The following is a 12,509-nucleotide window of genomic DNA, read 5'->3' as shown; positions in this document are numbered from 1 at the left end:
GAGGGGCGTGAAGCATGCTGCGTTCACGTACCGCTCGGAAACCATTTACTGTAACTGCACTGCAATGATAGGCTGTGAATAAATCTGTCTTTCTTTCCTTAAAGTGTAAAATTACGACGCAAAATTAGCCTACAAGAACACAATATAAAAATTCATAATATTTACATATACAGTATATAGGACAAGTGGGCAAAATGTTTGACATGTTTTTAACTTTATTTCTTAGTATCACAAACAACTGAACCGTTTCAAGAAAACAAATTGTAGTGCATATGCTGTTATCAACAAAGAGGGATATTTTGGATGGACTAATATGACCGGAATAAGCCGTGATTATACAATATTGGTGTCCTCCTTGTAGCCTATTTTTGTTTCATTATCCTTTGTTTGTCTAAGAAGCCAAATACAATGCACAATGAAAAATTGTCTCACCATACATGAAGTTAAATTCATACATATAGTGTGGAAGTTACTCCCAAGAGAAAATAGAGGCCACTCAGAGTGCCTTGATTCAGAGCTGTCATCTCTTTTATCTTCAGAAACATGTTAAATCATTACTTACTCAAAATTATCTCATGTAAACTTGAATGATGGGAAATGTGGCAGAGTTTATATTGTATCTTCCATCCCTTTCCCTTTCCATGATTTATCTCTAATAAAATAAAACCTTGTCCTTTTTAATCCGTACAAAAACATAAACACAGCTAGTTGAAAAGGTTGCCCCATTTAAATACTCTATTTTGACATATGTAGTTATAAAACAATTAATAATAATAATCTGGATAGTGGAAAGTGCAATCGACAAAAAAATAAAGTAATGAGCACTCTCGAGGTTATTTATTTATGTTTTTATTTGTTTTGGCATATGGTGTATCAAACCAAAACTAAATACCAGAACACAGGATATAATCAGAAACATTTCTCAGTTTCAAGTATGCGTAATTATCCTCTGGTTTACGAATATGGCAGAGGAGCATAAATTCCTACACAAGTGAGATCCAGTTTGTGAACACTTCTCTTACGGAGAATAAAGTCTGTATTTAATACGCAGAGGGTTTATATTTTTGTTCTGTATTTTAGGCTAGTGTTCATTTGTTTTTCTCCCGAAAAAAAGTAGGCCATGGTGTGCATGCTTTTATTTGCCTAATGGGCTGAGAGTGAGAGCAGAAAAGTTATTGTTCCAGTTCCGGCTCTCTTTATTCAACATACCTTTAAAATAAAAGCCTGAGACTAGTCTACAATAGATCCCTGAACCAAAATCAATGTCCTGCACTGGTTGTGACAAAAATGTCTTTACCAGCATTACATGCTTCTTGTTTTTGTAGATTTCTTTAGGATGCCAAACTATATTTCATTAAAATTTTAGGCTGACATTTAAAGTTAAATGTCACTGTCCACAAAACGTGAAGCCTTGTAGTACAACTTTGGTTCATTTAATGTTTTTCTGTGATCATTATCCCTGATGAATAAACAAATGTAATTGAGATTGTAAATCAGATTTATGACATGACAAGTCAAAATTAATTTGATTTCTCATAAATTTGATAAAATTGCAATGCAAAAAAATGTGCAAGAAACAAGAAAACAAATTGTAGTGCATACTTTATTAGCAAAACTCGAGTTAGTCAAAATCAAAATTTTGCCTTAACATCTCATGAATTTCGATATAACATGTCACATTTTGGAATTATGTAGGCATAGATTAGACATTAAAAATTCAATCCAATTACAAGTTGTTTTAGGCTACACCAGTGTAGGCACATTCTAAATTGTGGTATACATAAAGCATGACATAAAACAAATTATGTTTTATGTCATGCTTTTTTATGTTTGACTTATTATGACGAAATTAATGAAAGCAACTACAGCAACATACAAAACATTTTTATTTTTATTTTGACACTGCAACCAGACTGCAAACTTTGACTGCAACACAAATTCGTCAACACGGCTTTTATTTTGTCAAACATGCCCGGTCGCGGAAGTGTTGTCCTCCCCGCCTGTAGCTTGACCCAAGAAGAGTCGTAGAATTTCGGAGAAAGTTTCATCTCTGTTACGTTGGCAGTTTGACTGCAAAGATGCTTCCAGCAGCACTCACTGTGTTGCTGACTCTATTCAGCCTCATTGAGTCAAAACAGAAAGACTTTTATACTTTTAAAGTTGTGAACATCAGGGGGAAGTTAGTGTCCCTGGAAAAATACCGGGGTTCGGTAAGTTTGAGGTAACATTATAGATACAGTATATCGGTGATGTCAGTCTCACTGTAACCGGTCTTTCTGCATGTCAACCGGTGTCATGCTTGACTTTTGCATGGGGATGTTTATTTCTAATTTCTCCCAGTTAGCATTGCGTTAGTAGAAGTAACTTACACAGTACTGCAGCCGATCAGCTTGACTGCTGTAGCCTGCTCGGGATGTCCCATCATGTAACCCCGCTAGCCTACGTGGCAAGAGGCCTGCAGAGCCCCTCCAGCTGCAGGAGCTTCATTGAGCTTTCATTCAAAGCAGGTACGGATCCGTAGACAAGATCCGCCTTTATCCGTCTACAATGGATTGATACAATGTAACACTATCTGTGTCTACTTCATATTTTATTTCAGTTCGTCTAGGTTATTTAATGAGACTGAACATAAGGCATTTTATTTGTATTTAGGTTTCGTCTTAATGATTGTTTTATTTGTTGTTTATTGTAATTACCCAAACAGGCTTTGTTTAACACAGTTAATGTCAAAAGACACCACATGACAGCAAAAGAATAAAGAAAATATTAATTTGTGGGCAGCATAGTATTTGTATCACTGTTGTTGGAAAATTCACTACATTTCATTTTTATAGTAATTTTAAAAAAATATGGTAAAATACAAAAACATTAAATTTCCATGAAATTGTTCGCTGAAGCAGAACTTCAAAGAATGCTCCTTTAAACACCTTTAAAATATAAAGCATGTATCCTCCCCAATGTCCCCAGTCTTTTTCACAGATGATTCCAAGATCTCACAAGTACCATAGCTATTTATCGCCGTACTGTATTTCAAATATTTTATATATAGTGTACTGTTGCTGTTTTAAGAAGTTTTCCGTTGTGGAGGATTTGGTTTCTATATAGGCTGTACTGTATAATGCATATAACCCCATGAGGATTTCAGATACATCAAACTTGAAGGGCTTCATTGTGACACTAGATGTCAGCACTAGATGAAGGGATCATCAAACTATCAATCTGTAGTCAAGATTAAAGAATGCATGTGCTTACCTATCCAGTGATGAGAAACTTCCTGATTGACTATGAACTGAAGCATGAAGCTGTAACTTGTATTAACCTGCACTAACATACTCTACTGTTTCCATGCCGTGTGTCAGGCCCATCCATGACCTCGTCACTTACACTTAGTATGGAAAGCTTAACAACAAAAGCATTGATCTCATCAGACATGGAACTCTCATTTGGTGAAGGAAGTATTCACATCCTTTTCCAAAGTAAAAGTACCAGTATAGCAATGTTATTTCAGCAGGAAATGAACCCCAAACGAGCTGTCAAATTAAGTAGCGTCAGTAGCGATTATCAAGTGACATAAAAAATGGATGGAATGTTAGTACTCGTTCAAGTTTTCAATGTGTTTTACAAGAACATGATGCTTTGTAATATACAGTGGAAAACTCTTATAGTGATCACGTTTGTCTGCGTGAAATTAGTTATTCTCGTAAACTGAGGATTATTGTTACATTTTTTCTTTCTATTTATTTCTCCTGCAGATTACCACTTTATCTGCATTTGTTTATTTATTATATGATATCAATAAATTGAGAAATGGATAGATTAGCTATTCATACAATTTTAGTGACTGTTTCAAATATGTTCAAATACACTATAATACAGTACTGTATATAGGATATTGCTTACTGCAGTTCAAATTATAATTAGGCTATAGCCTAAAACACAATTTTGCCTGATTAAAAAAAAATGTAGGCTATCAATGCCTAGTATGAAAATGGATTATGAAATATTTAGATTTGTTTCCATATGTGTCATGTATGAAAAGACCCTGAATGAACACTCTAAGCAGACTACTTGATAACCATAAGTTAATTATTTATTTGTACAGGAAAATAGTTTGTCCCAATCTTTATGATCCATACATGCAACAACTGCTTACAGTGATGCAACACTAGAAGCAGTTTCCACTGTAATAGAAATAATTACTAAAACCTATTATTAATGATGAAATATTGTAATATGAATCCTATTTTATACAACTGTTGAATTGAAATGCAATAACTAATTATTTTGAACAAACATGTCACCACTCAAATGTGCTCTTAAATGTCAGTAGATTTTGTTCTTACCTGAGAACAAATCCCAAATGAGAAATCATTGGTTAATGTCAGAATCTTCATAAAAACTGTGTAAGTGGGTTTAAAGAAGAAACTACTCCTAAGAACAGTTGATGAATGAGGCCCATTGATTGTTAATACTTATATATCCATGCATAATAGGCAATTCACTAAAATACTTTATACTCTATATGCAGTTAGGTAGTTTAGTGTTTACTGTTAACACCAATAGCTCAAACCTGGCAGCTTAGGCGTTGCCTCGTTTAGAGCCGGTTAGAGGCAATCAAAATGCTCCCAATCTCGTATTATGCTGCTTGAATGGAGAATAAAGAAGAAAAAACAAAGTTCTGATAAACATTTGTTGTCATATTTTGGGCTTTCGAATGAATTATTGCTTCGTGATGGGAAAGACTGGATAGTTGGTAAATCTTTGACCCTGACAGCTATTTAAATGAAACCATGGGAGAAATTTAGTTGGGAAGTCACTTGGTGGAACGTCTAACATGCATTTTATAATTGAATCATATTTTCCTTAATATAGAATCTTAAACTGTAAAGAAATCAAGTGTACAGGGTGCCAGGGTGTGCCAGTACAGTGTCACATCACTACAGGGTGTGGTCACGTGCAGCAAAACAACCACGCCCTGATGTGAAACAGCCACGACACATTCAACCAGTAAGGTTAAGAGAGGTAAAAGTTTTCTACCGACTTGTGTTGAAGATGTCGTGGATTAATGTCTCCCCGAGCAGAGAATGACGTCACTGTCGCTCTACGTGTGTTGTAATCCGAGCTTCTCTGTGCTATGTTTATAAAGCTGGGCCGGCAACGCTGCCCTTTAGTGCTCATTAGCGTAGACTACAGGCTAGCTCGTGCCTGCCGCTCTGCACTGCGCTCATATGGTTGTTTAAGATGATAATGTCCTGAAGGAATCGTGCGGAAGCTTGAGGTCCAGGCCCAGTTTCCTGTCCCCCTCTCAGGTAAACACTGTTAGCTCCGTCAACTCAGTTGCTGCCGCCTCAGATCATAGTATTTCATGTAGTAAAATCTTCATAGTAAAAAATGTGACCAATATCAACCCTGGTATGAAACTACAAACTTTTCTCCTCTTCCTTTCAGACATAGTCATTTTAGAGATAAACAAAAGTTAACAAAACTAACATGATGTGCACAGAGCATGTTCAGCACATCTACTCTTAATCAGGTATTCAAAAAGCTGTTGACATTTTCTCATCGATGCTAATTGTTTTTTTGTTTTTTTACTGTCAGAATTGTTACTATAGTGCTTTCACAGTGTGTTTCCTTAACTTTAGGTGTCCCTGGTGGTGAATGTAGCCAGTGAATGTGGCTTTACCGAAGAGCACTACGAAGACCTGCAGCGGCTCCAGCGGGACTTTGGGCCGTATCACTTCAATGTGCTGGCCTTCCCCTGCAACCAGTTTGGGCAGCAGGAGCCAGGCAGCGACAAGGAGATCGACAGCTTTGTGCGCAGAGTTTACGGAGTCTCCTTCCCCCTGTTTAGTAAAATCGCTGTCGTCGGAACCGGAGCCAACAATGTCTACAAGTACCTCGTTGGTAAGTGAGATGTGTTGCTGTGAGTTTGTTCTTGCATCATTTGAAGATGTTTTCTTTATTAAGCAAAAGAGCCAGAGACAACAAGGTCTCTAACTAACACAGTGGAATCTGGAGGATCACACCATTAAAAGGGCAAATGTTAGATATTCAGGAATGACAAACAACACAAATAACAAAACATGAACAGTAGAGTCAGTATTTCCGAAACTGAAATCATGGGAAAAGCAGATAAGGAAATTACCAAATTAAGAATGAAGGTAAACATGTAGGGCAGAATAAATAAAAGAGGGCAACGATGAAAAAAAGGATAAAGAAAGATGTCAGTAACTGATATTAACTCCTTTTCCTTCCCTCATTCTCTGCAGAGTCTTCTGGAAATGAGCCTGACTGGAATTTCTGGAAGTATCTCATTGATGTAGATGGCAAAGTGGTGGATGCATGGGGACCAAAGGTTTCTGTCAAAGAATTCAGACCCAAAATAGCTGAAATGGTGCGGCAGATAATCCTGAAGAAGAAAGAAGAGCTTTAACCTCCTGTTAAAAAACCCTTTGGTGTTAGGGTTAGATTTAAAGACATCAACTGAACACATTTATTTTGCTTGTACAATCAGACTTTGTTAGACTGAACTATTACCAAGTCACAAAGCGAAAGCAAGTCGTACTTGCTCTCTGAAAACACTGATGAAACACCACTATTTCTTACAATTTCAATATCAAGATTTATATCAGGTGGATGGCATATGAAGCTGCAGCTTTAAACAAAGAGCTCCTGTTTTCCTATTTGTTTGTCATGTGGATCATGTGTTTTGCTTTTTAATTCAGTCTGATTTGTGTAATAAACTTTTACTGTGATGAGAGAGAAGTGTACCTGCTGCTAAGTCTTGTTATCCTGTTTTATTAACTTGACATTTTCAGAACACAAACATTAGCTTCTGAAAGACACAACTAATTCTCGTGATATCACTAAATTGAGTGCTGTGAAGACGACTTAAAATTTTCAACCAGGTTCTGCTGTTTTGATGTTACTGCTGTTGGTAATAATAATCACTATTTACCATAAAGATAAGGGCTTTTGGCAGACTATAATGTCGTTGAAGTTCTTTTGAGTTTTATAGCTGTAGTATTCAACAACTTAAATTCCAGCTGTGAAGCATCCAGAACTGGATGCTCCTATATAAACAGAAAATGAATGACATGTAACTGAGTTGTAATTACCGTATGTACAATGCGACATCATAGGAGAAGTTAGAATTGTTATTTTATGCTAAGCATCAATTAACACTTAAAATGGCGTTATATATGCTTACAACTATATGATAATGTTTAAATCAATTTATTATAATTAAAGTCAATAATATTTAAGGTAAGGGTGGGTAGGTTGGGTTTATTTTAGAACCTTTTCTTTTAAATTCTCATTCTCATTCTCATTGCATCCAAAGCATTTAGTATCTGTGGCTGTCACAGGACTGTTATAAGTTTGTAAAATGATCGCATTGCATGCCAGCCTCTTGCACTCATTGCGCATCGCAGAGCCTTCCACAAGCTGCTAAAAAGTAAATAAGACATTTTTGGTATAAAAAAGGATCATTTTACATTCTACAAGCCTTGTATACCCATGTCTAAGATATCTTGATTTACATTAAATCTCAAATTGGAAAATAGCCACACCCGCTTTTGCTGAGCTGCCACTCCTACATACTGCAATAAAACAATTGTCGTCATATTATTAACAGAATAATGGTCGTTTGAAAAAGAAAAACAAATGAATCAACAAGTAAGACAGTATGACGGCTATAACATTGTCACTATGTCACCTGCCTCTCTGTCACTCCATTCTGCCGTCCCAACTTCCACGGGCCCCTACATTTCTTTGACACCTTGCAGTCATTGCCATTCTCTACCTGTCCTCCAGATGCTTTTTCACTTTTCCACCTGTTGTAGCCACCTGTCTCCCACATCAACCAGTATATCATTTCCACAGTCACCCTGTCAGTAGTGTCTCTCTTACCAATCAGGGCCAGATCATCAATTTTGCTTGGTGCCTTTGCCTTACAGCAACCAGAACTATAATCTGAACTGTTATCTGTACCTCCCTGTTTGCCTGTCCCTTTTCCCTGCCCTATTAACCTATGGATTTGCTGTCACTTCTATTCGTACTTGCGCCCCATGACAGTAAGCCTATGTACCTTCACTTTTTCAATAAATCACTGAACTGTTCTTGTCTGAAGACCTAGTAGTGAGGGGAATAGTGAAACTAACTAAGGCTAAATATGTTTGGATCCCAGTCATTTGTGGTATGCAACTGAGTGTAACCAATAATATAATATATATTAAAAAGTTTAATTAATCTTTTTTATTAAAGTGGCTTTACAGTTGTCTTTGATCATTATTCTTGGCCTTTTGGATAAAAGCACCACAGATGCTAAAAACTTTTGTCGTCTCATAGATCAGAAAAAGCTTTATTAAACAGGTTTACAAGACAGTAGTCCCATTACATTATACCACTGCAATATATATTCATATTATATGTGAATATATATTTACAAAATTGCCAAAACAAAATTAGTAGATTAAGTCAGTTTTCAGATTGTGTTTGCTAGTATTAGCTTTGTTTTAGTTTTTCAGAAAGATTAAGCTTTGATTATTTGTCTTTTGTTCTCATTTGTTTCTTAACCAGGCAACGTTTCAGTTAAGTTTTAGTTTTCTTATAAGATATTGTTTGTATTTTGTTGCAGTTACATTTAATTTTAGTTTCAATTCTTGTTTAAGATAATCATCCTGTTTCAGACTCCTTCTGGTGGCTTCATTCGTGCTTTGTCCAGCCCCCTTGTTCTAACAGACAGCAAAGATAATGAGTCCGATCAGCAGATGGATCATACCCAGTCTGATACAGACGGCATCACTGGTAGTAGTTGTAGTTGGGGCTGATTGGGTTGCTGCAGTGGTGGCTGTTGTAGATGTTGTTGAACCAGAAGTGGTTGTAGTAGGGGCCAAGCAGATATTGCTGTAGTCGGGGTGGGGTTGTCGGTACAACAGTTGTTGTTGTTGGGGAGGCAGTTGTACTCGTCAGGGCAGCGGTTGCTGTCATTTGGGCAGCATTTGTTGTTGCGGCAATTGTTATTGGGGTGGGAGTCGTTAGTGTTGGGGCAACAGTTGTCATTTGGGCTGCAGTTGTTGTGGTGGCGGTACTTCTTGTTAGGGCAGGAGTTGTTGTCGTCGGGGCAGCAGTTGTTATCATTTGGGCGATAGTTGTTGTTGTTGGGGCCGCAGTTGTTGTTGGGGCCGCAGTTGTTTTTGTTTGGGCTGCAGTTGATGTTGTTTGGGAAGCGGTTGTTGTCATTGGGGCAACAGTTGTTGTTTGGGCTGCAATTGTTGTTGTTTGGGCTGCAGTTGTTGTTGGGGCTGCAGTTGTTGTTGGGTAAGCAGTTGATGTTCTTTGGGCTGAAGTTGATGTTGTTTGGGCTGCAGTTGTTGTTGGGGCAGCAGTTGTTGTTGGGGATGCAGTTGATGTTTCTTGGGCTGCAGTTGTTGTTGGGGATGCAGTTGATGTTTCTAGAGCTGCAGTTGTTGTTGGGAAGCAGTTGATGTTGTTGATGTTGTTTGGGCTGCAGTTGATGTTGTTTGGGCTGCAGTTGTTGTTGGGGCAGCAGTTGTTGTTGGGAACGCAGTTCATGTTTCTTGTGCTGCAGTTGATGTTGTTTGGGCTGCAGTTGTTGGGGCCGCAGTTGTTGTCGTCGGGGCAGCAGTTGATGTCATTGGGCGACAGGTGTTGTTGGGGCGGCACTTGTTGTTGTTTGGGCTGCAGTTGTTGTGGTGGCAGCACTTGCCAGGTGTTGTTAGGGCAGTAGTTGTTGTCGTTGGGGCGGCGGTTGTTGTCAATGGGGCGACAGTTGTTGTTGTTGTTTGGGCTGCAGTTGTTGTTGGGGCCGAAGTTGTTGTCGTCGGGGAAGCGGTTGTTGTCATTGGGGTGACAGTTGTTGTTGGGGCAACAGTTGTCATTTGGGCTGCATTTGTTGTGGTGGTGGCACTTGTTGTTAGGGCAGGAGTTGTTGTAATTTGGTCGGCAGTTGTTGTCGGGGCAGGGGTTGTTGTCATTTGGGCTGCAGTTGTTGTTGTTTGGTCTGTAATTGTTGTTGTTTGGCCTGCAGTGGTTGTGGCGTCACTTGTTGTTAGGGCAGGAGCTGTTGTTGTCATTGGGGCCACAGCTGTTGACGTTGAGGCAGCAGTTGTTGTTGCGGCGGAAATCGTTGTTGGGGTGGCAGTTGTTTGCGTTGGGGCAACAGTTGTTGTGGTTTGGCCTGCAGTTGTTGTGGTCGGGGCAGCGGTTGTTGTCAATGGGGCAACAGTTGTTGTTGTTGTTTGGGCTGCAGTTGTTGTGGTGGCGGTACTTGTTGTTAGGGCAGGAGTTGTTGTCATTGGGGCAACAGTTGTTGTTTGGGCTGCAGTTGTTGTTGTTTGGTCTGTAATTGTTGTTGTTTGGCCTGCAGTGGTTGTGGCGTCACTTGTTGTTAGGGCAGGAGCTGTTGTTGTCATTGGGGCCACAGCTGTTGATCGTTGAGGCGGCAGTTGTTGTTGCATCGGAAATCGTTGTTGGGGTGGCAGTTGTTTGCGTTGGGGCAACAGTTGTTGTGGTTTGGCCTGCAGTTGTTGTGGTCGGGGCAGCATTGTTGTCAATGGGGCAACAGTTGTTGTTGTTGTTTGGGCTGCAGTTGTTGTGGTGGCGGTACTTGTTGTTAGGGCAGGAGTTGTTGTCATTGGGGCAACAGTTGTTGTTTGGGCTGCAGTTGTTGTTGGGGCAGCAGTTGTTGTTGGGGAAGCAGTTGATGTTGGGGAAGCAGTTGATGTTGTTTGGGCTGCAGTTGATGTTGTTTGGGCTGCAGTTGTTGTTGGGGCAGCAGTTGTTGTTGGGAACGCAGTTGATGTTTCTTGGGCTGCAGTTGTTGTTGGGGCGGCAGTTGATGTTTCTAGGGCTGCAGTTGTTGTTGGGGAAGCAGTTGATGTTGGGGAAGCAGTTGATGTTTGGGCTGCAGTTGTTCTTGTTTGGGGTGCAGTTGTTGTTGGGGCTGCAGTTGTTGTTGGGGCCACAGTTGATGTTGGGGCCGCAGTTGTTTTTGTTTGGGCTGCAGTTGATGTTGTTTGGGAAGCGGTTGTTGTCATTGGGGCAACAGTTGTTGTTTGGGCTGCAATTGTTGTTGTTTGGGCTGCAGTTGTTGTTGGGGCTGCAGTTGTTGTTGGGGAAGCAGTTGATGTTCTTTGGGCTGAAGTTGATGTTGTTTGGGCTGCAGTTGTTGTTGGGGCAGCAGTTGTTGTTGGGGATGCAGTTGATGTTTCTAGAGCTGCAGTTGTTGTTGGGGAAGCAGTTGATGTTGGGGAAGCAGTTGATGTTGTTTGGGCTGCAGTTGATGTTGTTTGGGCTGCAGTTGTTGTTGGGGCAGCAGTTGTTGTTGGGAACCAGTTCATGTTTCTTGTGCTGCAGTTGATGTTGTTTGGGCTGCAGTTGTTGGGGCAAAAGTTGTTGTTGTCGATTAAAGCAGTTGATGTCATTGGGGCGACAGGTGTTGTTGGGGCGGCACTTGTTGTTGTTTGGGCTGCAGTTGTTGTGGTGGCAGCACTTGTTGTTGTTAGGGCAGTAGTTGTTGTCGTTGGGGCGGCGGTTGTTGTCAATGGGGCACAGTTGTTGTTGTTGTTTGGGCTGCAGTTGTTGTTGGGCCGAAGTTGTTGTCGTCGGGGAAGCGGTTGTTGTCATTGGGGTGACAGTTGTTGTTGGGGCAACAGTTGTCATTTGGGCTGCATTTGTTGTGGTGGTGGCACTTGTTGTTAGGGCAGGAGTTGTTGTAATTTGGTCGGCAGTTGTTGTCGGGGCAGGGGTTGTTGTCATTTGGGCTGCAGTTGTTGTTGTTTGGTCTGTAATTGTTGTTGTTTGGCCTGCAGTGGTTGTGGCGTCACTTGTTGTTAGGGCAGGAGCTGTTGTTGTCATTGGGGCCACAGCTGTTGACGTTGAGGCGGCAGTTGTTGTTGCATAAGAAATCGTTGTTGGGGTGGCAGTTGTTTGCGTTGGGGCAACAGTTGTTGTGGTTTGGCCTGCAGTTGTTGTGGTCGGGGCAGCGGTTGTTGTCAATGGGGCAACAGTTGTTGTTGTTGTTGTTTGGGCTGCAGTTGTTGTGGTGGCGGTACTTGTTGTTAGGGCAGGAGTTGTTGTCATTGGGGCAACAGTTGTTGTTTGGGCTGCAGTTGTTGTTGGGGCAGCAGTTGTTGTTGGGGAAGCAGTTGATGTTGGGGAAGCAGTTGATGTTGTTTGGGCTGCAGTTGATGTTGTTTGGGCTGCATTGTTGGGGCAGCAGTTGTTGTTGGGAACGCAGTTGATGTTTCTTGGGCTGCAGTTGTTGTTGGGGGGAGGCAGTTGATGTTTCTAGGGCTGCAGTTGTTGTTGGGGAAGCAGTTGATGTTGGGGAAGCAGTTGATGTTTGGGCTGCAGTTGTTCTTGTTTGGGGTGACAGTTGTTGTTGGGGCAACAGTTGTCATTTGGGCTGCATTTGTTGTGGTGGTGGCACTTGTTGTTAGGGCAGGAGTTGTTGTAATTTGGTCAGCAGTTGTTGTCGGGGCAGG

General features: G+C 40.5%; 1 protein-coding gene across 1 annotated transcript; it reads left to right on the top strand.

The window, feature by feature from the left end:
• The first annotated feature begins 2,022 nt into the window (after window positions 1-2,022).
• On the top strand, window positions 2,023-6,748 carry gpx7 (glutathione peroxidase 7). Its single transcript, XM_054603315.1, has 3 exons — window positions 2,023-2,210; window positions 5,643-5,904; window positions 6,270-6,748. The coding sequence occupies exons 1-3, from the start codon at window positions 2,079-2,081 to the stop codon at window positions 6,431-6,433; spliced, it is 558 nt and encodes a 185-aa protein (XP_054459290.1). The 5' UTR covers window positions 2,023-2,078; the 3' UTR covers window positions 6,434-6,748.
• Window positions 6,749-12,509: the final 5,761 nt, after the last annotated feature.

This window comes from Anoplopoma fimbria, chromosome 8 (assembly GCF_027596085.1).
Source record: "Anoplopoma fimbria isolate UVic2021 breed Golden Eagle Sablefish chromosome 8, Afim_UVic_2022, whole genome shotgun sequence".
NCBI classification, from domain to species: domain Eukaryota; kingdom Metazoa; phylum Chordata; class Actinopteri; order Perciformes; family Anoplopomatidae; genus Anoplopoma; species Anoplopoma fimbria.
The sequence above is the reverse complement of the archived record's forward strand: the minus strand, read 5'-3'. Positions and strand labels throughout refer to the sequence as shown.